A 24,169-nucleotide genomic window follows, 5' to 3' on the forward strand; every position below is an offset into this window, starting at 1 on the left:
AGGTCCTGGCATATATAGAAGTCTGCATGGTACTGATGGTTGCAATGTAGTAGTGAAACAACTAGATTAGAATAATAAAATTTATGGATGACAAAAATCACAAATGAATTATACAATATTTTCTTATAACAGTATAACACATTTTATATATAAGTTATTATATATTTCCGTTGCAACGCACGTGCACTGAACTAGTAATAGAAGAAACATGTACGGTAGGAATTAGAAAAATCCAAAACCAGATCTCTACTAACTATTAAGGCAATAGTATAGACCACCACCCATGCCCCCGCTCGCCCCCCTCTCCACGCACGCGCCCGTGGACGTTCCCCTCACCAAGCCAAGCGCCCCATCCGCCCCTCGTCGCATGCCACGCATGGCAGGCCCGCCTACCTCTCTGCGTGCACCGTCCCTTCCATCGGATCTGCCCCGCGAGGTCCACGGCCGCCCTCCCCACGCCCCTGCCGACCGTGAGCTATTGGATCCCTTCCCTTCTTCGTAACCCTAGCCCCCACCAATGTCCGCCTCCACCGCCTGCGATGGTCTCCCTCACCTCATTCCTCTTCTCGCATGGGCTGCTGGCGCGGCTGCAGGACACGAAGGCTGCGAAGCTGGTGTGGCGCCAGCGGAGATGCGATCCCCTCCATGGCTGGCGAGTTGGGAATTCGGGTACGGGCTCGCACTCTGCAGGAAGCGGCGTAAGCCCTAATGGTTTGATCCTACGACGTGCTATCCCCATTTCGTTGGTTTTCTCTACTCCGGGTCTGATATTGGGGTTTGCTGCGGTGGTAATTGCATGGACACAATAAGGGAGGAGGCATGGCCAATGGCTACACCACAGCAGCGGCGGCGGCAGCCGTCAGCTCCACAACAGCAACAGCAGAATGGCCGTATTGATCTCAGGGATCTCAAGGCTCAGATGTTGAAGCGGCTTGGTCCGGATCGCTCGCGGAGATATTTTGGCTACTTGAATGGCTACTTATCGGAGAGGCTCAGCAGGCAAGACTTTGAAAAGCTGTGCTTGCAGACCCTGGGGCAGGAGAACCTCCAGCTGCACAACCGGCTAATCCGTGCAATTCTCTACAATGCCTACCAGGGAAAGTGCCCGCCTCCTCCATTGGATGCAGGCATAGGATTGTGGAATTTATTTTTTTCATATGGAATTTGAGTATGCCAAAGGATAAGATGCTTTTCAAAACCTCTGAGTTAGTTGCTAGCTTTTGATTACATATATTTCCACAACCTTTTACACTGTGATTAGCAGCTCTTTTTACCTAAATATTCACTGCACCTTTTTGTCCACTCTCGAGTGTTTCCCCTCTTAATTAATTGCTACATGCTGGGTGTATAGTGTATACACAGCCACATAGGTTTAATTGAGCATACACAGGCCTCCTAAAATGGTCCTCTTTTGGGATGTTGCTGGTTGCACAAAGAGTTAATAGGAAAAGGAACGGATGTTTCCAAGAAGGTAATAGTGAAGAAGCTAGGAAGTAGAGCGATCGATATAAACTGCAAATTCATGTATTTTCATTTTTAATCATTTTCTTGATTTCAGTTTACAGTAGAGGTTTTAAACAGAGAAAAAATATATCACAGCATAAGGATGCCTATAACCCAAGTTGGTCCGTAGCTAGCGACTCTAAAGCCTTGTCGTATTGTAGTATAATTTAATTTGTATCAGTTTAGTTCTAGAAGATAATATATTGGGTGTTCGTTTTATTTTAGACCATTGGATGGGTCATGCCATCGATGGGATAACAGGTGCTAAGTTTTTTTTGTTTGTCTTGTTCTAGAAATGTTGACTGAGTTGGCAAGAAGGGAGAAGACAACCAACATCAAGCCAGATCATGATATTGATGTCTATATGAAGGTGAGGCTGTTACAGATAACAAGAGCATTTTGTGCTTGAAAAAATCTATCTATGCGAGTATAAAACAGGAAGGATCGGGACTTAATGTGGACAGTCATATATATCGCCTCCTACCTTTTTTTGCAACTTGGTAACAATTATTTATTTAACTATAAACTTATGTAGGCCTCAACTATGGGTGAGCAACAATCCAATATTGTTACAGACTACACATTGAAGTTACAGTCTGCTAGCTGGGGATCTAGCTGTAAGATAACAAATACGACTTCTGTTATCACGATATTGGGATCTCATGTCTGTTGCTTCCTTATATATACCTGCAGATATTAGACTTGGAGGTCTGTGCTGATACGCTGGTAGGGAAGGAGATGATGAGGGGTATTTCTGGTGGTCAACGAAAGCATGTTGTAGGAAACGGGTGACGCCTAAGAGGGGGGGGGGTGAACTAGGACTTCTAAAACTTTTACTAAACTAGGCCACAATTAAATCCCTAGAGCAAAACCTATGCAAATGATCAAAACTAGAATGTGCAAACTCGGTTTTGTCTAAGTGTTGCTATCTCTACCGCAAAGGCTAAGTTTCAATCTACACTAAATAAGTATGACAATAAGATTGAAACTTAAATGCTTAATATAAATGCGGAATGTAAAGAGCTAAGTAGAGAAGCAAACTCTCGTGGATGACGCCGGTATTTTTACCGAGGTATCCGGAACCACGCAAGGTTCCGAATAATCCTCGTTGGTGCCCCTACGCAAAGGGAAGCCCACGCGAGGGCCAAGCACCACGGTCGAGTAACTCCGTAGAGAGCCACGGGCCTTCTCCACGCGCAAGTGGTGCTCCGCTTCCGGCTCCTCTCGGACGCTCCCCGCCGTCTCCACTATCGAGCTTCCGGCCGAAACGCCGCGGGCCTCGTTCCCTCCGGTACACGGTGGCGGCCGTGACACAAACGCGGTTGTCACGGTCTCGCAAAACTCTCGCCCCACTCGGTACAATTACAACGACTCACGCAAGAGCCGAGGGGTTGTGTGGTTTTACAAAACTCACTCAACTAACTAGGGTTCACCTAGAGCAAGCGCTAAAGCGGTCTAACTAACCTAAGCACTTCGCAAAGCACCTACGCTAATCACCGAGTGATTCTATTAAGCACTTGGGTGTTTGAGCTCTTGGAAATGTGCACTATATGCCTTGGTATGTTGCTTGGGCTCCCACACCTCCAAATGGCCGGTTGGGTGAAGTATATATAGGCCCCAACTCAAATATAGCCGTTGGAAAGCAGTTCTGCAGCTTTCTGCGGCGCACCGGACAGGTGCACCGGACTGTCCGGTGGTGCACCGGACATCCCACGTGTACTAGCCGTTAAAAGTAGCCGTTTGAGCTTCCGAAGATGGCGCACCGGACATGGCGCACCGGACGGTCCGGTGTGCACCGGACAGCCCATGTCCGCTTGTCGTATTTTGGCCGTAACTTTTAGCTCCGAACTCCGATTTCGATGATCTTGTACTTTTTGGAAAGCTTATGAAATTCTCTACATCCCAGAGTTGAAGCCATATCAGTTTGAGCAAATTTGGCACACCGGACAGGCCAGTGTGCACCGGACATCCCATATGCTACTGCAGTTTTTCAGCAATTCCGACTTCGTATTATGGGCATAACTTTTAGCTCCGAACTCCGATTTTGATGATCTTGGACTTTTTGGAAAGCTTATAAAATTGTCTACATCTCAGAGTTGAAGCCATGTCAGTTTGAACAGATTTGATGTTGTGAAACACTTCCAATTCAGTCAGCCCTTCCTCTCAACTTTATCAACTTCACTTTTGTTTTGTAGCTTTGTATCTCACTTCTACTTCTTGATGTGTTGGACTCTTAGCATATATAAAGTGTCTTCAATATTACTTTGTAATGTCTTCTATGAATCTTATAATGTCTTCTTTGAGGTGTTGCATCCTCAGAGCCTCAGTGCAATCCACTTTGCATCCTGTGAACTACAACACACAAACACTTGGGAAATACATTAGTTCACGGATTGTGTTGTTCATCAAACACCAAAACTCAATTAGCCAAATGACCCGGGGTCCATTTTCCTTACAATCTCCCCCTTTTTGGAGATTGATGACAACACAACCAAAGCAAGCAAATATTACAAGTATTTGAATGAAAATATGCAATCTACTTGCTAGGATGCAAGTTTGTCCCCACAATGTGATATTATGGACTTAAGCCTCCCCCTAACTCCATAATTCACTTACTTCCTATTTTGGACCAAATAACCAAAACCACTGGAAAAACCATTTGTAGATATAAAATTTAAAATTGGTGGTGTTTGGTGTTTGATATAGTTTTCATTGCTTTGGTCCTTAAACTTCTCCCCCTTTGGCATCAACCACCGAAAAGGAAGACATTAAAAGCATGTAGGAAGTAAAAAAAAAGCTTGCCCTCATCAAGAATCTTATCAAATGATATCACTTAGAAGGATATTAAATTAAACCACATGAATGATACCAGTTGAAAGGAACTCCCCCTAAATGAGTGTTCTCTTTAGAAAGAAGTTTCTCCCCCTTTTTAGAGATGAAGAAATACTCCCCCTGACAGAGATCCTCTACTTAGGAAAAAGCATGTGAAAATTAGAGGTGCAAGACATGATTTGAAAAGACTAACTTCCCTTATGCATAGGTAACAGAATATGAGTTTGAAAGGGAATTAGGCTTACACCTAGTTCCTATATAATTTTGGTGGTTGAATTGCCCAACACAAATGATTGGACTAACTAGTTTGCCCAAGTGTATAGATTATACAGGTGTAAAAGGTTCACACTCAGCCAATAAAAAGACCAAGTTTTGGATTCAACAAAGGAACAAAGGGGCAACCGAAGGCACCCCTGGTCTGGCGCACCGGACTGTCCGGTGCGCCACCGGACATGTCCGGTGCACCAGGGGGACTCAGTCTCAAACTCGTCACCTTCGGGAATTCCTAGAGCGACTCGGCTATAATTCACCGGACTGTCCGGTGTACACCGGACAGTGTCCGGTGCGCCATGGGTGGTCGGCCTCAGGAACTCGCCAGCTTCGGGAAAAGCCAACGGCTCGTCCACTATAATTCACCGGACTGTCCGGTGTGCACCGGACTGTCCGGTGCGACTCCGGTGCAACGGCTATCTCCGCGTCAACGGCTCTCTGCGGTGCAATAAATGCGCGCGCAGCGCACACAGATGTCAGGCACGCCCATGCTGGCACACCGGACATCAAACAGTACCTGTCCGGTGTGCACCGGACACCCAGGCGGGCCCACAAGTCAGAAGCTCCAACGGTCAGAATCCAACGGCAGTGATGACGTGGCAGGGGGCACCGGACTGTCCGGTGTGCACCGGACTGTCCGGTGCGCCATCGAGCAGACAGCCTCCCAACGGCCACTTTTGGTGGTTGGGGCTATAAATACCCCAACCACCCCACCATTCATTGCATCCAAGTTTTCCACTTCTCAACCACTTACAAGAGCTAGGCATTCAATTCTAGACACACCTAAAGTGATCAAATCCTCTCCAATTCAACACAAAGCCCTAGTGACTAGTGAGAGAGATTTGCCGTGTTCATTTGAGCTCTTGCGCTTGGATTGCTTTCTCTCTTTCATTCTTTCTTGTGTTCAATACTCACTTGTAACCAAGGCAAGAGACACCAATTGTGTGGTGGTCCTTGCGGGGAGGTTTTGCTCCCGGTTGATTTGAGAAGAGAAAAGCTCACTCGGTCGGAGGGACCGTTTGAGAGAGGGAAAGGGTTGAAAAAGACTCGGCCTTTGTGGCCTCCTCAACGGGGAGTAGGTTTGAGAGAACCGAACCTCGGTAAAACAAATCCTCGTGTCTCACTTCATTATTTGCTTGCGATTTGTTTTCACGCCCTCTCTCGGACTCGATTATATTTCTAACGCTAACCCAGCTTGTAGTTGTGTTTATATTTGTAAATTTCAGTTTCGCCCTATTCACCCCCCCTCTAGGCGACTTTCAATTGGTATCGGAGCCCGGTGCTTCATTAGAGCCTAACCGCTCGAAGTGATGTCGGGAGATCACGCCAAGAAGGAGATGGAGACCGGCGAAAAGCCCACTACAAGCCAAGGGAGCACTTCATCGGAAGAGTCCCGCACTAAGAGGAAGGAGAAGAAGAAGGACTCCTCCAAACGGAAGGAGAAAAAGTCTTCCTCTTCTCACCACAAAGAGAAGAAGGAAAAATCTTCTTCCCACAAGCCGCATCGGAAAGGCGACAAGCACAAGAGGATGAGGAAAGTGGTCTACTACGAGACCGACACTTCATCAACATCGACCTCCGACTCCGATGCGCCCTCCGTCACTTCTAAGCGCCAAGAGCGCAAGAAGTATAGTAAGATCCCCCTACGCTACCCTCGCATTTCCAAACATACACCTTTACTTTCCGTCCCATTAGGCAAACCACCAACTTTTGATGGTGAAGATTACGCTAGGTGGAGCGATTTAATGCGATTTCATCTAACCTCGCTCCACAAAAGTATATGGGATATTGTTGAGTTTGGTGCACAGGTACCGTCTGTAGGGGATGAGGACTATGATGAGGATGAGGTGGCCCAAATCGAGCACTTCAACTCTCAAGCAACAACAATACTCCTTGCCTCTCTAAGTAGAGAAGAGTATAACAAAGTACAAGGGTTGAAGAGCGCCAAGGAGATTTGGGATGTGCTCAAAACCGCGCACGAGGGAGACGAGCTCACCAAGATCACCAAGCGGGAAACGATCGAGGGGGAGCTCGGTCGGTTCCGGCTTCGCAAAGGGGAGGAGCCACAACACATGTACAACCGGCTCAAGACCTTGGTGAATCAAGTACGCAACCTCGGGAGCGTAAAGTGGGATGACCACGAGATGGTTAAGGTTATTCTAAGATCTCTTATTTTCCTTAACCCTACTCAAGTTCAATTAATCCGTGGTAATCCTAGATATACTAAAATGACCCCCGAGGAAGTTATCGGGAATTTTGTGAGTTTTGAGTGCATGATCGAAGGCTCGAGGAAGATCAACGAGCTTGATGATGCCACCACATCCGAAGCTCAACCCGTTGCATTCAAGGCAACGGAGGAGAAGAAGGAGGAGTCTACACCAAGTCGACAACCAATAGACGCCTCCAAGCTCGACAATGAGGAAATGGCGCTCGTCATCAAGAGCTTCCGCCAAATCCTCAAGCAAAGAAGGGGGAAGGATTACAAATCCCGCTCCAAGAAGGTTTGCTACAAGTGTGGTAAGCCCGGTCATTTTATTGCTAAATGTCCTATATCTAGTGACAGTGACCGAGGTGACGACAAGAAGGGGAGGCGAAAGGAGAAGAAGAGGTACTACAAGAAGAAGGGCGGTGATGCCCATGTTTGTCGGGAGTGGGACTCCGACGAAAGCTCAAACGACTCCTCCGACGACGAGGACGCCGCCAACATCGCCGTCACCAAGGGACTCCTCTTCCCCAACGTCGGCCACAAGTGCCTCATGGCAAAGGACGGCAAAAAGAAGAAGGTTAAATCCAACTCCTCCACTAAATATGAGTCTTCTAGTGATGATAATGCTAGTGGTGAGGAAGATAATTTGCGTACTCTTTTTGCCAACCTTAACATGGAACAAAAAGAGAAATTAAATGAACTAATTAGTGCCATCCATGAGAAGGATGATCTCTTGGACTCCCAAGAGGACTTCCTAATCAAGGAAAATAAAAAACATGTTAAGGTTAAAAATGCTTGCTCTAGAAATTGAGAAATGTGAAAAATTATCTAGTGAGCTAAGCACTTGCCGTGAGATGATTGACAACCTTAGAAATGAAAATGCTAGTTTAAATGCTAAGGTTGATTCTCATGTTTGTAATGTTTTAATTCCCAATCCTAGAGATAATAATGATGATTTGCTTGCTAGGATTGAAGAATTAAACATTTCTCTTACTAGCCTTAGATTAGAAAATGAAAATTTGATTGCTAAGGCTAAAGATTTTGATGTTTGCAAAATTACAATTGCCGATCTTAGAGATAAGAATGATATACTTCGTGCTAAGATTGTTGAACTTAATTCTTGCAAACCATCTACATCTACCATTGAACATGTCACTATTTGTACTAGATGTAGAAATGTTGATATTGATGCTATTCATGATCACATGATTTTAATTAAGCAACAAAATGATCATATAGCTAAACTAGATGCTAAAATTGCCGAGCACAACTTAGAAAATGAGAAATTTAAATTTGCTCGTAGCATGCTTTATAATGGGAGACGCCCTGGCATTAAGGATGGCATTGGCTACCAAAGGGGAGACAATGTCAAAATTAGTGCCCCTCCTAAAAGATTGTCAAATTTTGTTAAGGGCAAGGCTCCCATGCCTCAGGATAACGAAGGTTACATTTTGTACCCTGCAGGCTATCCTCAGAGCAAAATTAGGAAGATTCATTCTAGGAAGTCTCACTCTGGCCCTAATCATGCTTATATGTATAAGGGTGAGACATCTAGTTCTAGGCAACCAACCCATGCTAAGTTGCCTAAGAAGAAAATTCCTAATGCATCAAATGATCATGCCATTTCATTTAAAACTTTTGATGCATCTTATGTGCTTACTAGCAAATCCGGCAAGGTAGTTGCCAAATTTGTTGGGGGCAAACACAAGGGGTCAAAGACTTGTGTTTGGGTACCCAAAGTTCTTGTGTCTAATGCCAAAGGACCCAAAACCGTTTGGGTACCTAAAGTCAAGAACTAAAATTATTTTGTAGGTTTATGCATCCGGGGGCTCAAGTTGGATACTCGACAGCGGGTGCACAAACCACATGACCGGGGAGAAAAGGATGTTCTCCTCATATGAGAAAAACCAAGATCCCCAACGAGCTATCACATTCGGGGATGGAAATCAAGGTTTGGTCAAAGGATTGGGTAAAATTGCTATATCTCCTGACCATTTTATTTCCAATGTTTTTCTTGTAGATTCTTTAGATTACAATTTGCTTTCCGTTTCTCAATTATGTCAAATGGGCTACAACTGTCTTTTTACTGATGTAGGTGTCACTATCTTTAGAAGAAGTGATGATTCAATAGCATTTAAGGGTGTGTTAGAGGGTCAGCTATACTTAGTAGATTTTGATAGAGCTGAGCTCGACACATGCTTAATTGCTAAGACTAACATGGGTTGGCTTTGGCACCGCCGACTAGCCCATGTTGGGATGAAGAATCTTCATAAGCTTCTAAAGGGAGAGCACATTTTAGGATTAACAAATGTTCATTTTGAGAAAGACAGGATTTGTAGCGCATGCCAGGCGGGGAAGCAGGTTGGAGTCCATCATCCACACAAGAACATCATGACGACCGACAGGCCGCTTGAGCTACTCCACATGGATCTATTCGGCCCGATTGCCTACATAAGCATCGGCGGGAGTAAGTATTGTCTTGTAATAGTGGATGATTATTCTCGCTTCACTTGGGTATTCTTTTTACAGGAAAAATCTCAAACCCAAGAGACCTTAAAGGGATTCTTGAGACGGGCTCAAAATGAGTTCGGCTTAAGGATCAAGAAAATAAGAAGCGACAACGGGACGGAGTTCAAGAACTCTCAAATCGAAGGCTTCCTTGAGGAGGAGGGCATCAAGCATGAATTCTCCTCTCCCTACACGCCTCAACAAAATGGTGTAGTGGAGAGGAAGAATCGAACTCTTTTGGACATGGCAAGAACTATGCTTGATGAGTACAAGACACCGGACCGGTTTTGGGCCGAAGCGGTCAACACCGCCTGCTACGCCATCAACCGGTTATATCTTCACCAAATCCTCAAGAAAATATCATATGAACTCCTAACCGGTAAAAAGCCCAACATTTCATACTTTAGAGTTTTTGGTAGCAAATGCTTTATTCTTGTTAAAAGAGGTAGAAAATCTAAATTTGCTCCTAAAACTGTAGAAGGCTTTTTACTTGGTTATGACTCAAACACAAGGGCATATAGGGTCTTTAACAAGTCCACCGGACTAGTTGAAGTCTCATGTGACGTTGTGTTTGACGAAACTAACGGCTCTCAAGTAGAGCAAGTTGATCTTGATGAGATAGGTGAAGAACAGGCTCCATGCATAGGGCTAAGGAACATGTCCATTGGGGATGTGTGTCCTAAGGAATCCGAAGAGCCTCCACATGCACAAGATCAACCATCCTCCTCCACGCTAGCATCTCCACCAACTCAAAATGAGGATGAAGATGAGCCGCCTCAAGATGATGGCAATGATCAAGGGGGAGATGCAATTGATCAAGAAAAGGAGGATGAGGAAGAACCAAGGCCGCCACACCCAAGAGTCCACCAAGCAATCCAACGAGATCACCCCGTCGACACCATCCTCGGCGACATTCATAAGGGGGTAACTACTAGATCTCGGGTTGCTCATTTTTGTGAACATTACTCTTTTGTTTCCTCTATTGAGCCACACAGGGTAGAGGAAGCTCTCCAAGATTCGGATTGGGTGGTGGCGATGCAAGAGGAGCTCAACAATTTCACAAGGAACGAGGTATGGCACTTGGTTCCACGTCCTAACCAAAATGTTGTAGGAACCAAATGGGTCTTCCGCAACAAACAAGATGAGCATGGTGTGGTGACAAGGAACAAAGCTCGACTTGTGGCCAAAGGATACTCCCAAGTCGAAGGTTTGGATTTTGGTGAAACCTATGCACCCGTAGCTAGGCTTGAATCTATTCGCATATTATTGGCCTATGCTACTTACCATGGCTTTAAGCTTTATCAAATGGACGTGAAAAGTGCCTTCCTCAACGGACCAATCAAGGAAGAGGTCTACGTTGAGCAACCTCCCGGCTTTGAAGACAGTGAGTACCCTAACCATGTCTATAGGCTCTCTAAGGCGCTTTATGGGCTCAAGCAAGCCCCAAGAGCATGGTATGAATGCCTTAGAGATTTCCTTATTGCTAATGGCTTCAAAGTCGGAAAAGCCGATCCTACACTCTTTACTAAAACTCTTGAAAATGACTTGTTTGTATGCCAAATTTATGTTGATGATATTATATTTGGGTCTACTAACGAGTCTACATGTGAAGAGTTTAGTAGGATTATGACACAGAAATTCGAGATGTCTATGATGGGGGAGTTGAAGTATTTTCTAGGATTCCAAGTCAAGCAACTCCAAGAGGGCACCTTCATTTGCCAAACAAAGTACACTCAAGACATTCTAACCAAGTTTGGAATGAAGGATGCCAAGCCCATCAAGACACCCATGGGAACCAATGGGCATCTCGACCTCGACACGGGAGGTAAGTCCGTGGATCAAAAGGTATACCGGTCGATGATTGGGTCATTGCTTTACTTATGTGCATCTCGACCAGACATTATGCTTTCCGTTTGCATGTGTGCAAGATTCCAATCCGACCCTAAGGAATCCCACCTTACGGCTGTAAAACGAATCTTGAGATATTTGGCTTATACACCTAAGTTTGGGCTTTGGTACCCTCGGGGATCCACATTTGATTTGATTGGTTATTCGGATGCCGATTGGGCAGGGTGTAAGATTAATAGAAAGAGCACATCGGGGACTTGCCAGTTCTTGGGAAGATCCTTGGTGTCTTGGGCTTCAAAGAAGCAAAATTCCGTCGCTCTTTCCACCGCCGAAGCCGAGTACATTGCCGCAGGCCATTGTTGCGCGCAATTGCTTTGGATGAGGCAAACCCTGCGGGACTACGGTTACAAATTAACCAAAGTCCCTTTGCTATGTGATAATGAGAGTGCAATCAAAATGGCCGACAATCCCGTCGAGCATAGCCGCACTAAGCACATAGCCATTCGGTATCATTTTCTTAGGGATCACCAACAAAAGGGAGATATCGAGATTTCTTACATTAATACTAAAGATCAATTAGCCGATATCTTTACCAAGCCACTTGATGAACAATCCTTTACCAAACTTAGGCATGAGCTCAATATTCTTGATTCTCGAAACTTCTTTTGCTAGATTGCACACATAGCTCATTCATATACTTTTGATCATATCTCTTTCATATGATATGACTAATGTGTTTTCAAGTCTATTTCAAAACCAAGTCATATGTATATTGAAAGGGAATTGGAGTCTTCGGCAAAAGACAAAGGCTTCCACTCCATAACTCATCCTTCGCCATCGCTCCAAGAAAAGAACCTTGTCCTTGGGGGAAAGAATAAAAGCCCCAAGCAAAAGGACCGGACTTCGTCTTTGGTATAATCTTAACTCATTTACTTATGTCCAAAGGGGAAAGTAGTATTTCGAGGGCTCTAATGATTCCGTTTTTGGCGATTCATGCCAAAGGGGGAGAGAGTATGAGCCCAAAGCAAAAGGACCGCACCACCACCATTTTCAAAAGACTTAGTGTTAAGTATTTATCATATCAATTGGTTTTCCTATTATGTTCAAAAAGGGGAAGAAAGTAGTATTTCAAAATTATATATCAAAAACCCTCTTGAACACTAAGAGGTGGATCTCCTTTAGGGGGAGTTTTGTTTAGTCAAAGAAAAAGCATTTGAAACAGGGGAAGAAAATTTCAAATCTTGAAAATGCTTTGCCAAATCTTATTCATTTACCTTTGACTATTTGCAAAAGATCTTTAAAATGGACTTACAAAAGAATTTGCAAAAACAAAACATGTGGTGCAAGCGTGGTCCAAAATGTTAAATAAGAAAGAAACATTCCATGCATATCTTGTAAGTAGTTATATTGGCTCAATTCCAAGCAACCTTTACACTCATATTATGCAAACTAGTTCAATTATGCACTTCTCTATTTGCTTTGGTTTGTGTTGGCATCAATCACCAAAAAGGGGGAGATTGAAAGGGAATTAGGCTTACACCTAGTTCCTATATAATTTTGGTGGTTGAATTGCCCAACACAAATGATTGGACTAACTAGTTTGCCCAAGTGTATAGATTATACAGGTGTAAAAGGTTCACACTCAGCCAATAAAAAGACCAAGTTTTGGATTCAACAAAGGAACAAAGGGGCAACCGAAGGCACCCCTGGTCTGGCGCACCGGACTGTCCGGTGCGCCACCGGACATGTCCGGTGCACCAGGGGGACTTAGTCTCAAACTCGTCACCTTCGGGAATTCCTAGAGCGACTCAGCTATAATTCACCGGACTGTCCGGTGTACACCGGACAGTGTCCGGTGCGCCATGGGTGGTCGGCCTCAGGAACTCGCCAGCTTCGGGAAAAGCCAACGGCTCGTCCACTATAATTCACCGGACTGTCCGGTGTGCACCGGACTGTCCGGTGCGACTCCGGTGCAACGGCTATCTCCGCGTCAACGGCTCTCTGCGGTGCAATAAATGCGCGCGCAGCGCACACAGATGTCAGGCACGCCCATGCTGGCACACCGGACATCAAACAGTACCTGTCCGGTGTGCACCGGACACCCATGCGGGCCCACAAGTCAGAAGCTCCAACGGTCAGAATCCAACGGCAGTGATGACGTGGCAGGGGGCACCGGACTGTCCGGTGTGCACCGGACTGTCCGGTGCGCCATCGAGCAGACAGCCTCCCAACGGCCACTTTTGGTGGTTGGGGCTATAAATACCCCAACCACCCCACCATTCATTGCATCCAAGTTTTCCACTTCTCAACCACTTACAAGAGCTAGGCATTCAATTCTAGACACACCTAAAGTGATCAAATCCTCTCCAATTCAACACAAAGCCCTAGTGACTAGTGAGAGAGATTTGCCGTGTTCATTTGAGCTCTTGCGCTTGGATTGCTTTCTCTCTTTCATTCTTTCTTGTGTTCAATACTCACTTGTAACCAAGGCAAGAGACACCAATTGTGTGGTGGTCCTTGCGGGGAGGTTTTGCTCCCGGTTGATTTGAGAAGAGAAAAGCTCACTCGGTCGGAGGGACCGTTTGAGAGAGGGAAAGGGTTGAAAAAGACCCGGCCTTTGTGGCCTCCTCAACGGGGAGTAGGTTTGAGAGAACCGAACCTCGGTAAAACAAATCCTCGTGTCTCACTTCATTATTTGCTTGCGATTTGTTTTCACGCCCTCTCTCGGACTCGATTATATTTCTAACGCTAACCCAGCTTGTAGTTGTGTTTATATTTGTAAATTTCAGTTTCGCCCTATTCACCCCCCCTCTAGGCGACTTTCAGAGTTAACTACTTATGCATTTTTAGCAACATGGAAGCATATGATATGAAATATAGTCTAATCAAATATTGGAGAAGACATGTAAACGATACTGAATGTAGTCTCAAAAGATACCGATTGAAGATCAATGACGAGCTTGAGAGACATGAGAGTTCTTGGAGATTTTGCAGTGGAAGATTGTTGTCTTTCTCCGGGGACCTTATTTTCCTTACAATGAGACTATCACAAGAAATAGACTTGAAAAGGTGTTAGTCTCAAAGTGTTAGATTATAGAGTAACCTCCCCCCTAAAGGTGTGCATACAAGTTTTGAATACTTGTAGGAGACATGCACTTTGATTTGATATCAAGAGGGGTAAATTATCCATAATCCTAACTTTGGCACATATAAGTTAAATGATACAACTTGTAGGAATCAAAATTTTCAATTTATGCATCATTTAATATGGAGAGATATAGAAGCTATGTGCCGTGCTTAAATAAACATTTTAAGCCATGTAAGTTTGCTCAAGTATATGAATTTAAAAACAAGCAATCCTACAATATGATTTACCTAGTATGCATGATTTTGAACAAAAGTACATAACAAATGTAATACTAGGCAAGAAAGGTAAACTAGATAAAAGGTAAATAGATACGCATATCTAAAAACGAGAAATATAATACAACTAGTTACCTTAGACATGGGTGGGAAATTTGGGTCAAAAATTTTCACTAACCCACTTGGCAATAAACTTGATCTAATATGATGTATCCCATGATATACATCCAAATTTGCCAAGTCTCCAAATTTCCCAAGGACCTTCGGTCCACTCACTTCCCTTTCGGGATCCAAACCTTCTTGGTGCTTTTCATGGTTGAAATTATCTCCTTTGGCACCCAGATGCGTTTGGCCCCCTTTCCTTTGTTGGCTTGCTTGTTGGCCTTGATTGATATCACCTTTCCGTTCTTTTTCTTCTTGATCAAATATGGTGTAGCATCCTTTTTGTTCACCTTTTTGATGTAGGTGTTGGAGATTTTGCTTGATGGCTTTTGCTTGAGCTTTCGCCTTTGTTTATCCCCGATCATCGCCTTGCATTGGAAAGACTTGTGGCCTTCCATGTGGCATAGTCTACAAATCACAGTTTCTCCCTCCATAGGCTTGTTCACTCCCGCAGTGGTGTTATCCTGTGAAGGTCGGATTTGTTTGGCTTTGCCTTTCTTGTCATACAAAGCCTTGCCAAGGCGAGCCACTTCTTGCTTTAATTGTTCATTTTCCTTTGCAACCTCATCCGAACATGTCTTTACAACAATATTCTCAACAACGACTTGGTTGCAGGGGTTAGAATCATCAATTAAATCAAAGCAGGAAGTAGAAGCATCTTTCTTAATTATTTCAGGTATTTCAACTAAAGATGCTGCTGGGGTGCTACCAATGTTTTCTAGCTTAGTAGTTAGCTCATTATTGTGTATGCTAAGAATTTCCATTTTCTCTAGCAAATTTTCAATAGCTTCTTGGGAGCTAGCTAACTTAGCCTTAAGTTTTTCATTCTTTTTAATAAGGCTATCATCGGTAGCAGTGGATGGAGCACTAGATTCTAATAGCTCAATTTTAGTTGATAGCTCACTATTTAAGTTTGCAAAAGTTTCAAATTTTTCTAGCAATCCTTTGTAATCATTTTGAGAGCTAACCAACTTATTTTTCAAAGTTTTAAGTTGAGCTTTTTGCTTAGCGCAAACATCCTGGAAAAATTCTACGGCTTCCGCAAGCTCATCTAGAGAGGGCTTTCCCTCACCTTCATCATTACTACTACTTTCATCACTAGAGGATGGAATGCTTTTGTTACCTCTTGCCATAAGGCATTTGTGTGATGACCGTGATGATCGTGACGAGGACCGGTGGCTGCGTGTCCTTGGAGGTTCATCTTCACTTGAAGAATCATCCCAAGTTGTAACACTTGTTAGCGCCTTGCCTTTGCTCCTCTCCTTTTTGGGTTTGGCCATATTTGGACAGTTGTCCCTGAAGTGACCCTTCTCCCCACATGCGAAGCATCCTCTCTTCCTTTGCTTTTTCCTGTCAATGTTAAAGAGAAGATCCTCGACCTGCAGGGGCACACCCATTAGATTAATCTTGCGGATCATCCCCATTACCTTTCCGACGCGTCGGATCGTTTCTTCGTCCTCGGAGGATGATGTGCATGGTTGATTATCTTCATCATCATCACTTTCTTCTTCTTCCTCTTCTTCACTTGAGGAACTTGGAGTGGGAGCCTTCTTTTTGCCCTTTCTTTCATCACATGCAAAAGCATATGGTCTTGAGGAAGTTGGCTCCTCTCCCCGACTCATTTTGCGCGACATCTCAAAGGCCGCGATTTTCCCAATCACAATGGTCGGGGTCATGTTGCTTAAGTCCTCCATGTTGTGAAGGATGGTGATGATGCTCCCATATCTTTGTTGTGGTAGCAGGGAGATAATCTTCCTCACAATGTCTGCATCACCTAGCTTATTAATGCCAATAGAATTGAGCTCATTGATAATTAGATTCAAGCGAGAATACATGTCTCTAACAAGCTCATCATCTTTCATAGCAAAAGAATTATACTCATTTAAGACTAGGCAATGTTTTTGCTCACGGACATTGGATGTGCTGTCATGGAGCTCATGCAATTTTAGCCAAATCTCATTAGCAGTTTTCAGGGTAAATACTTGATTGAAAATATCCATGCTAAGAGATTCATACAAGCAATTTTTGGCTCTAGCATTTAAATGAATTTCTTTTTCTTCACTCGTGGTGGGTTTCTCGGGATTCTTGAGGGGTTTCATCCCGTCACGAGTGACTCTCCAAACACCTAGATCAACGACCTCTAGGTAACAAGCCATTCTAGCACTATAATATGGGAAGTTAGTGCCGTCGAAGTGTGGTGGCCTATGGGTATCCATCCCTTCCTCTAAAAAGCGTCGGCTCTTTTAGCGGTGAAGCTAAAGCGTTTCAAATGAGCCAAACCGGGCTCTGATACCACTTGTAGGAAACGGGTGACGCCTAAGAGGGGGGGGGGGTGAATTAGGACTTCTAAAACTTTTACTAAACTAGGCCACAATTAAATCCCTAGAGCAAAACCTATGCAAATGATCAAAACTAGAATGTGCAAACTCGGTTTTGTCTAAGTGTTGCTATCTCTACCGCAAAGGCTAAGTTTCAATCTACACTAAATAAGTATGACAATAAGATTGAAACTTAAATGCTTAATATAAATGCGGAATGTAAAGAGCTAAGTAGAGAAGCAAACTCTCGTGGATGACGCCGGTATTTTTACCGAGGTATCCGGAACCACGCAAGGTTCCGACTAATCCTCGTTGGTGCCCCTACGCAAAGGGAAGCCCACGCGAGGGCCAAGCACCACGGTCGAGTAACTCCGTAGAGAGCCACGGGCCTTCTCCACGCGCAAGTGGTGCTCCGCTTCCGGCTCCTCTCGGACGCTCCCCGCCGTCTCCACTATCGAGCTTCCGGCCGAAACGCCGCGGGCCTCGTTCCCTCCGGTACACGGTGGCGGCCGTGACACAAACGCGGTTGTCACGGTCTCGCAAGACTCTCGCCCCACTCGGTACAATTACAACGACTCACGCAAGAGCCGAGGGGTTGTGTGGTTTTACAAAACTCACTCAACTAACTAGGGTTCACCTAGAGCAAGCGCTAAAGCGGTCTAACTAACCTAAGCACTTCGCAAAGCACCTACGCTAATCACCGAGTGATTCTATTAAGCACTTGGGTGTTTGAGCTCTTGGAAATGTGCACTATATGCCTTGGTATGTTGCTTGGGCTCCCACACCTCCAAATGGCCGGTTGGGTGAAGTATATATAGGCCCCAACTCAAATATAGCCGTTGGAAAGCAGTTCTGCAGCTTTCTGCGGCGCACCGGACAGGTGCACCGGACTGTCCGGTGGTGCACCGGACATCCCACGTGTACTAGCCGTTAAAAGTAGCCGTTTGAGCTTCCGAAGATGGCGCACCGGACATGGCGCACCGGACAGCCCATGTCCGCTTGTCGTATTTTGGCCGTAACTTTTAGCTCCGAACTCCGATTTCGATGATCTTGTACTTTTTGAAAAGCTTATGAAATTCTCTACATCCCAGAGTTGAAGCCATATCAGTTTGAGCAAATTTGGCACACCGGACAGGCCAGTGTGCACCGGACATCCCATATGCTACTGCAGTTTTTCAGCAATTCCGACTTCGTATTATGGGCATAACTTTTAGCTACGAACTCCGATTTTGATGATCTTGGACTTTTTGGAAAGCTTATAAAATTGTCTACATCTCAGAGTTGAAGCCATGTCAGTTTGAACAGATTTGATGTTGTGAAACACTTCCAATTCAGTCAGCCCTTCCTCTCAACTTTATCAACTTCACTTTTGTTTTGTAGCTTTGTATCTCACTTCTACTTCTTGATGTGTTGGACTCTTAGCATATATAAAGTGTCTTCAATATTACTTTGTAATGTCTTCTATGAGTCTTATAATGTCTTCTTTGAGGTGTTGCATCCTCAGAGCCTCAGTGCAATCCACTTTGCATCCTGTGAACTACAACACACAAACACTTGGGAAATACATTAGTTCACGGATTGTGTTGTTCATCAAACACCAAAACTCAATTAGCCAAATGACCCGGGGTCCATTTTCCTTACACATGTCACAATAGGTACCAGTAATGATCAAAATACAAACCCATGACATCTATCCAGATTCTCATATGACTTATCTATCTAGCTAAAAGTCTTCTTCATTCTCAACTGGGATTACTATGGGCTTTGCTGGTCATTTAGCTGCTGGTCTTGGTTGCTTTAGGTCTATTTTGTTGTGAAAATTTTCAAATTGTCTCTTTATCAACAAGAGGCATTGTCATCAGGATGCTAAAACCACAAATTGTATATACCATATATTATACTTGTCAAATCAGTTGCTAAATTTGTTTTCTAAACTTATGGAAGCAATTTCATTGATATGGACACACCTCTTTACTGTCTGAAGATCCTGTATATGGTGTCTATGAAGGTAATCTTACACGAAACAGTCTTTGTCGCACAATGCAGGGAAGAGTTAATGTGATGAAAAATAGCAGCAGCAAAAGAAAGTGAAGGGAAAACAAAAAATCGATCTCTGTTTAGTTTTGTGTCACACACAATTCACGGTTAGCAAGACATTCAATCAACTATTGGTGGCACATGTTTGAAGTTTGAACGCTATTCATCTGTCCTAAAAGTGTAGAAGCTTTTAAAGCTTGGCTTTATGATTTTTCTTGTGCTTATTTTATTTTTAGGTTCTTACTTCTTATAGGCTGCTTTTGTAGAGCCAAGTTTAGACTGATCCTTGTTATGGTGGTAGAAAGTATTTGTATCAAAGTCACGACATGGAATTTTATCAGCATTACAAAATCACAAATGATTGTGAACTTGGCATGATGTGCTTATTTAGGATTCCAAACATTTGAAAATCCACTCCACTATGGTGGACAGTTTGCATCTGATTTCCATTTGTCCAAGGTGGCAATAGATAAACTGTGAGCTACTACCTCGTGATCTCAATTCCCTGCTACCCCATTGTTAAGCCTTGCTTGGTACTGCACAATCACTTAATCTTTTTGTGTGCTACCAAAGAAAAACATCCTACGACCTTACATGCTTACGAGACAACCACGTCAAAGGCTCAAACTCTCCTTCGTTCATCGACTGCTGTCACACCCGATTTTAGAAGGTAAACCGAATATGAACCATGTACATGCCAGGATCAGAAATTCATGTACACAACGATTATATAATTGGACATCATCACACAATGCTCAAATAATAGAGGAAATAAGTATTACTTTATTACATCATGATGTCTAAAACATTCACATAGTCATTAAATTAAACATAAATCAAAGTGCTAAACGAAACGTAGTAAGATAAGACATTCACAGGCAGCCGACTAGAGTTTGCCGCTATTTGTGACTAGAGTTCGACTTGTGACTCCATGAAAAGCCCGGACTTCGAGTACATAGACAATGGGGGTTGCTCAATGCTGGCTTCGTTGCAGCGACGGACGGATGAACATCTGCGTATATCAGAGGACAGAGACGTTGAAGGTCTGCTGAGATTCAGCTTTCCATTTTAAGTATGTTTTTGTCTATTTACTTATTGATTCAGTTGCGTGTGGCCTGTTTTCTTTTGTAGAAAATAAGTGGGAGAAAATTGGCCCTGCCCTAATGGAAATCGACATCATCTGTGAAGTTCACAGCAACTTCGAGGATCCACAGTTGTATCTACATGCATCTGCGAGAAGCTGAGGTAACACATCCTTTCCTAAACCTTGGTGCCAAAATGGTTTCCCTCAAGCACTGAACATAAGAAATCTTGGCTTGACTGCAAAATATCTACATTGATGCCACTAAATAAGCTAGGTTGTAGTATACTTACAACTTACTTTAAGCGTGTTTGATCATTTTATAACTGCAGTTTACCAGTGTGGGAACACTTCCTGATTGTGTTTTTTTTTAAAAAGAACACTTTCTGATTCTTTTATGTGAAGTCTCATTGTTGGTGCATTAATGAAGCTCGATTTGATCAAATTCTTTTCGGAGGAAAATTGAGCTACACTTCATCTGTACATACGTTGAAGCATCTTAGCAATCTCTACTTCTTCCTTGTTTGTCACTAATAGTGTGCTTTGCTTTCTGGCAGACGAAGAAAAGACCATCGACTGATTTCATGGAGACGATTCAAAAGGATGTCAACCCTAGCATGAGGGCAATTTTGATAGACTGGCTTGTGAAAGTAAGTTTTTCTTGCTAAGCATAAGAAAAGCCTAGAGAATAATCTTGTCAACTTATATTCATGATGGGTTTTCCTCGTGCAGGTTGCTGAAGAATATCGTCTTGCTCCTGATACCTTGTACCTGATAGTCAACTACATCGACTGTTATCTTTCTGGCAACGAGATCAACCGCCAAAGGCTGCAATTACTTGGTGTTGCTTGCATGCTTATAGCGGCGTAAGATTATGTTTCTCCTCCCCTTTATTTCTTTCAGTTATCATTAGGTTGTTGGCATGCTTGATTTTGATGTGTTGGAAACTTCAAATCCATAAAATACGAGGAGATATGTGCACCCGGGTAGAAGAATTCTGCTACATAACAGACAATACATACTTCAGAGACGAGGTTTGTTTTGTGTGTGTTTAAAAAAAGATACAACAGACATTATCTGATATTCTCTTGTTTGTCACTCACGACCACTAATAAATAACATGTACATTCAAAGGTTCTAGAAATGGAAGCTTTTGTGCTGAACTACTTGAAGTTTGAAATGACAGCGCCTACGACAAAGTGTTTCTTGAGGTGCTTTTCTGTTCTGCCACCGCGCTCTGGACTTGCACCGATGTCGCGCACGTGCTCCTGCAGTTCAGCCTCGCCTGGTGCGGCAAGCTCATCCGGTACGCCCGCGCCGTCGCCGCGCACTACGTCCGCTTCGTCAAGGGCCTCTGCTTCGACCTCTTCATCATTAGGGGTGGAAACAGAGCTTTCAATGCATGCTGGAGGTGCGCGATGTGATCAATATAATCCATGCTTGATAAATGATGACAATGGTGATGGCCATGATATATGGTCAATATTGTATTGATCTTTTTCCGAGTTTTAGGCTATCATGTTGTTTGCTGGAATGGAGATATTTCATTGTTCACTTGGTTCTTGTGACAGTTTATTACCTTATTTCGGTGCTTTCTTAGTACCTTTTTATGAGATTTGAGTTATAAATAACACTTCTCCAATCGTGCTGTCATTATAACTCAGTGATATTATTAAAATCATATATAAAAATCTTTATGTTACTGATGGTTGCAATATAATGGTGAAATAGGTAGATTAAAATAACAAATTTTATGTATGGGTAGGATCTAAATGGATTTCGAAACATTTTCTCATAACAAGATAGCACATATTTGTATATAAGTTATCGTGTTATTATAAGTTCTCGTTGCAACGCACGGACACTCACCTAGTAAATATATTAAAGTGAAGAGGTTTTCCTCATGACCAACTTATCTGTAAAGCGATATTTCCGCAATCACCGTTTATCATATCCACACCGAATTATTTATGTTTAGATATATACAGCAGCAAAAACTGAATTACTGGGGATATTTTTTTTAAAAAAAAAGAAAACAATCCCGTCGCAGGCACAAGAAAACAAAATGCACAGCCCACAGGCGACGCTGCTGCCTTGCCTCATATACACGGGCACCTCGCCTCGCTCCCCTCCCCAGCACAGGCCAGCAAGACGCCATAACCACCCACCGTACCCCGCCGCTCGTCGTTGCCTCCCGGCCGGTGCGACGAGCGAACGGCTGGTCGGCGGACGCAAGTCGACGATCGAGAGCAGACTGCGCGCAGCAAGAAGGATCGTTCGGTCGATCCGATCCCGGTCCATGGGTGTTCACCGGCTGAAGAAGCAGCACTCGTCCGCGCCGTCGCTGGGCGGCGGGTCCGGGTCGTCGATGCCGCCCAAGGGGTGTATGGCGGTGCGCGTGGTGGGGCCCGCGGGCGGCGGCCATAAGGAGGAGGAGGAGGAGGAGGAGCGGTTCGTGGTCCCCGTGGGGTACCTGACGCACCCGCTCTTCGTGGCGCTGCTCAAGGCGGCGGAGGAGGAGTACGGCTTCGAGCAGAAGGGCGCCATCACCATCCCCTGCGGCGTCGACCACTTCCGCCGCGTCCAGGGCATCATCCACCACCACCGCGTCTCCGGCGGCGGCGGCGGCGGCGGTGGAGGAGGACACCACAACAGCAACCACTTCCACATCGCCGGCTGCTTCCGCGCCTGAATCGGTCGGTCGGCGGTGGTGTGAAGGGAGGTCGATCGATCGAGCAATCCAACCATGCTCGTCCCCGACGGATCGAAGAACAACAATAATATTTACTAGGGTTTTCTTCTTCTTGGTTAGGATTTAGACGCAGGCCGGCCGGGGTCGACCGATCGATGATCGAAGGATCATGGTTGGCTCCCGCCTGCGATCGAGTAGTAGCCGGTCGGAACCAGTGATTCGTGGATCGGATTGGTCGTTCGTTCGTTCGTTTGGACATGCAATGCATACGGATCGATCGATCGGTCGGTCGGTCGATGGTGATGATATTGATATGTTTTTGGAGGAGTATACGCGTTTCAGTGCTCGTTAGACTTTATGCTCTGTCCCCCTCCTCCGTCCTCCTCCCTTTCCCTGTTCTTTCACTTTCATGGCGTTCCTCTTTCCTTCTCCTTTTTCTGAATGCTTTCTCTTTTGTGAATAATGCAGACTAGCTAATAGTACTACTAGTGGCTACTAGGCATATGTTGTCTGTCATACATATCTCTCTTTTTTTTTCCTGGTATAATTCATCAGGTTCTTCCTGCTGCTACTAGTTCGTGTCCACCATTCTAAAAATACCCAATAACCTCGTGCAAACAGTCCAGGGTACACATCATATATTGTTTCATTTCCTTCTGATGACACATCTCCTCTATTCTCCCTCACAGCAATCAATCAAAGATAGGCTACTAGTAGTAGAACTAGTAAAAATGAAACACTTCAATCATCAATAATCCGAATCAATAACTGTCGGGACCATAATTAGGGGTACCCTCAAGACGCCTAATTCTCAGCTGGTAACCCCCATCAGCATAAAGCTGCAAAGGCTTGATGGGTGCGATTAAGTCAGGGATCAGTCCATACGAGCGACTCGATCACGCCTCGCCCGAGCCTAGCCTCGGGCAAGGGCAGCCGACCCCGAGGGGTTTCCGTCTCCCCCGAGGCCCCCCTTTTAACGGCGGACACATCTCCGGCTCGCCCGAGGCCTTGCCTTCGCTAAGAAGCAACCCTGACTAAATCGCCGCGCCGACCGACCGAGTCGCAGGAGCATTTAACGCAAAGGTGGCCTGACACCTTTATCCTGACACGCGCCCTCCAGCAGAGCCGAAGTGACCGCCGTCACTTCGCCGCTCCACTGACTGGTCTGACAGAAGGACAGCGCCGCCTGCGCCACTCCGACTGCAGTGCCACTTGACAGAGTGAGACTGACAGGCAGTCAGGCCTTGCCAAAGGCGCCATAGGAAGCTCCGCCCAACCCAGGGCTCGGACTCGGGCTCAGCCCCGGAAGACGGCGAACTCCGCTCCGCCCGACCCAGGGCTCGGACTCG

At 44.7% G+C, this 24,169-nt stretch overlaps 1 protein-coding gene and 1 pseudogene across 1 annotated transcript; one reads left to right on the forward strand and one right to left on the reverse strand.

The window, feature by feature from the left end:
* Positions 1-826: 826 nt before the first annotated feature.
* On the forward strand, positions 827-21,552 carry LOC103629564 (cyclin-A1-1-like; annotated as a pseudogene).
* Positions 21,553-22,278: 726 nt separating this feature from the next.
* On the reverse strand, positions 22,279-23,314 carry LOC100279159 (uncharacterized). Its single transcript, NM_001152190.2, has one exon. It carries the CDS (start codon positions 22,874-22,876, stop codon positions 22,436-22,438), a length of 441 nt encoding a protein of 146 aa, NP_001145662.2. The 5' UTR covers positions 22,877-23,314; the 3' UTR covers positions 22,279-22,435.
* Positions 23,315-24,169: the final 855 nt, after the last annotated feature.

This window comes from Zea mays, chromosome 6, assembly GCF_902167145.1.
Source record: "Zea mays cultivar B73 chromosome 6, Zm-B73-REFERENCE-NAM-5.0, whole genome shotgun sequence".
Taxonomy (NCBI): Eukaryota; Viridiplantae; Streptophyta; class Magnoliopsida; order Poales; family Poaceae; genus Zea; species Zea mays.

Bases quoted from the DNA above. Each gene is read 5' to 3' on its own strand.
- LOC100279159 (NM_001152190.2), bottom strand. From the start codon at position 22,876: ATGGTTGGATTGCTCGATCGATCGACCTCCCTTCACACCACCGCCGAC.